The sequence below is a fragment of the Danio aesculapii genome, chromosome 23 (genome assembly GCF_903798145.1).
Source record: "Danio aesculapii chromosome 23, fDanAes4.1, whole genome shotgun sequence".
Lineage (NCBI taxonomy): Eukaryota > Metazoa > Chordata > Actinopteri > Cypriniformes > Danionidae > Danio > Danio aesculapii.
This window is the reverse complement of record NC_079457.1, coordinates 23,966,905-23,969,404: the sequence shown is the minus strand read 5'-3', so window position 1 is coordinate 23,969,404 and position 2,500 is coordinate 23,966,905. Positions and strand designations below refer to the sequence as shown.

At 41.7% G+C, this 2,500-nt stretch overlaps 1 protein-coding gene across 1 annotated transcript in view; it reads right to left on the bottom strand.

Annotated features, from left to right (window-relative positions):
• The window catches only part of zbtb17 (zinc finger and BTB domain containing 17), a 16,320-nt gene that overhangs the window by 490 nt on the left and 13,330 nt on the right, over positions 1-2,500 (bottom strand). Inside the window, 3 exon segments of the mRNA XM_056449678.1 lie at positions 1-354; positions 1,419-1,508; positions 1,653-1,925. The exon segment at positions 1-354 is cut by the window's left edge and continues 490 nt beyond it. Coding sequence (XP_056305653.1) covers positions 38-354; positions 1,419-1,508; positions 1,653-1,925 — 680 coding nt within the window. The 3' untranslated portion in view covers positions 1-37.

Here is a 2,500-nt window from a genome sequence, read left to right as displayed (position 1 = left end):
CCATGTGGGTCTATTATGGATTCAGACCTGAATCTCCTCACTGCTGTTGGCTTTCAGAATGCACTTTATCTGCCCCCTCCTCACTCTCTACCTCTGCCCCGTCCATCTGAGGCTCCGGTTGGGCTTCCTCGCTCTCCTCGTCACGTGTCCTGAACAGGAGCTCTCCTCCCTGGATGACCTGCTCGGTGGTTTGCCATGTGGCGTCTCCGGTGTACTGCTGGTAGAAGTCTGAGTCGGCCTGAAACATGACCAGGGCCTGAGCGGTGTGAATGCGCACGTGCTGAGCCAGAGAACTGGCATCCAGAAACTTCTCTCCACACGAGTCACATGCATACAGGATCTGTGTGTTGGGATCTGCAGGAATGGAGTAACATGGTGTTTCAGGGACAATATGATACGATAATTACCCTCGATTCTCCACCTAATCTAAAATATAGTTTCATTCATTTATTCATTTTCATTTCGGCTTATTCCCTTTATCTGGGGTCGCCTAAGCAGAATGAACCGCCAACTTATCCAGCATACGTTTTACGCAGCGGATTCCCTTTCAGCTGCAACCCAGTACGGGGAAACATCCATTCACACACATACACTACGTACAATTTAGTTTACCTAATTCACCATTAGGGCATGTCTTTGGACTTGTGGGGGAAACCGGAGGACCCAGAAATAACCCTTGTGAACACAGGGAGAACATGCAAAATCTACTTATGTAATTTATTAACTATAAATAATGACAATAATAATCAGATTATTGCACTATTTATTTCTCCAAAATACTTCTACTACATTTTAAAAGAAATAATAAAAATTTAATAAAAATACAAACTATTGTAGTACATTTATTCATTCATTCATTTTCCTTCGGCTTAGTCCCTTATTTATCAGAGGTTGCCACAGAGGAATGACCCGCCAACTACTATAGCATATGTTTTACGCAGCGGATGCCCTTCCAGCTGCAACCCAGTACTGAGAAACACCCATACACACTCACATTTACACACACACACACACACACACACACACACTCATACACTAAGGCAAATTTAGATAATCCATTTCACTTATAGTGGATGTCTTTGGACTGTGGGGGAAACCGGAGCACCCGGAGAAAACCTACGCGAACATGTGGAGAACACGCAAACTCCACACAGAAATGCCAACTGAGCCGGGACTCGAACCAGCGACCTTCTTGCAGTGAGGCAACAGTGCTAACCACTGAGCCCCTGTGCCACCTACTGAAGTACAGTTCCTTACAAAAAAAATTTTTAGTACATTTTTTGCTTACATTTTCATCATTTTCAAAGCCCAGATTATTAATACCTACATAATTATTGTATTTAAAGCATTATTAGAATGTATATTATTTTTAAAATATTATTATTACTATTATTGTGTATAAATTATGCACTGTTCACCTGCTTCTTGCACTTTCTCCACTGCTTTGGTTATCTCTGCTTTCAGTGCCTCGGTTTCATCTGCAGATACAGAAGCTGCGACCGGTACCACTACAAAAGTCAAGCACAACAAATAACATCAGCATCTCTTACAAACTCCTTCACAGCCATAACATATTCCCTTAGGAGCCACTATTCTATAAATCCCTGTGCAATAAACCATTTTATCTCAGCATCTCTTTCACCCTCGCTTACCTGTGAGCTGTGCTACGGCAGTAGCAGCCAGAGCCTCTGTGGCCAAAGTCACAATATCATCTGTAGTAACCGTGACGATGTTGACTTCATTACTGTCGAGCTCAGAGTCCGGGTTCGAGTCTGTCAGCAGCTTCTCCTCCCCATCGTCATCCTCTGCCATCACAAGTCTCTTCATGCCTGCCTTCCCTTGGTGCACCGTCTTCACATGTGAACGCAGATTGTCCACACGGTTGAATCCTCGACCGCATTTATCACACAGGAAAGGCTTCTCTCCTGTAAAATGCAAGTCATTAGTAGGCCTGCTGCGATTTTAAAATACCAGGATGATTATGTACATATATACAAATAATCAAAGTAAATTATTGCAATTCATTTAAAAGACACAAGGGGGAGACATAAACAGAAATACATAAACAATTAGGAGGTTTCCATTATCTTTCAAATGATAAATTTCATATCCAAAAGAAGTTTTTGCGCTCACATACGGTGGTTTTTCAGGCATTCATTTTCCTTCAGCTTAAGTCCCTTTATTCATCGCAAGTCATGCGAATACGGGGAGAACATGCAAACTGCAGACAGAAATGCCAACTGACCCAGCCGTGACTTGAACCAGTCACCTTAATACTGTGAGGCGACAGTGCTAACCACTGGACCACCATGTCAGGTTTTTTAGGCAATTTGAAGAAAAGAAATATTTCACAAAGCTAAATGAATTAAAAAAACAGTAATTATAAATAATGGCTAGTTGGCTGCAATGCAAGTAACTTTATCTGTAAGTGGCTCTTTAACCAACTCTAACCTATATTTGTCACCATGATCTTTAGAATACCTATCTTTAAAATAAAACA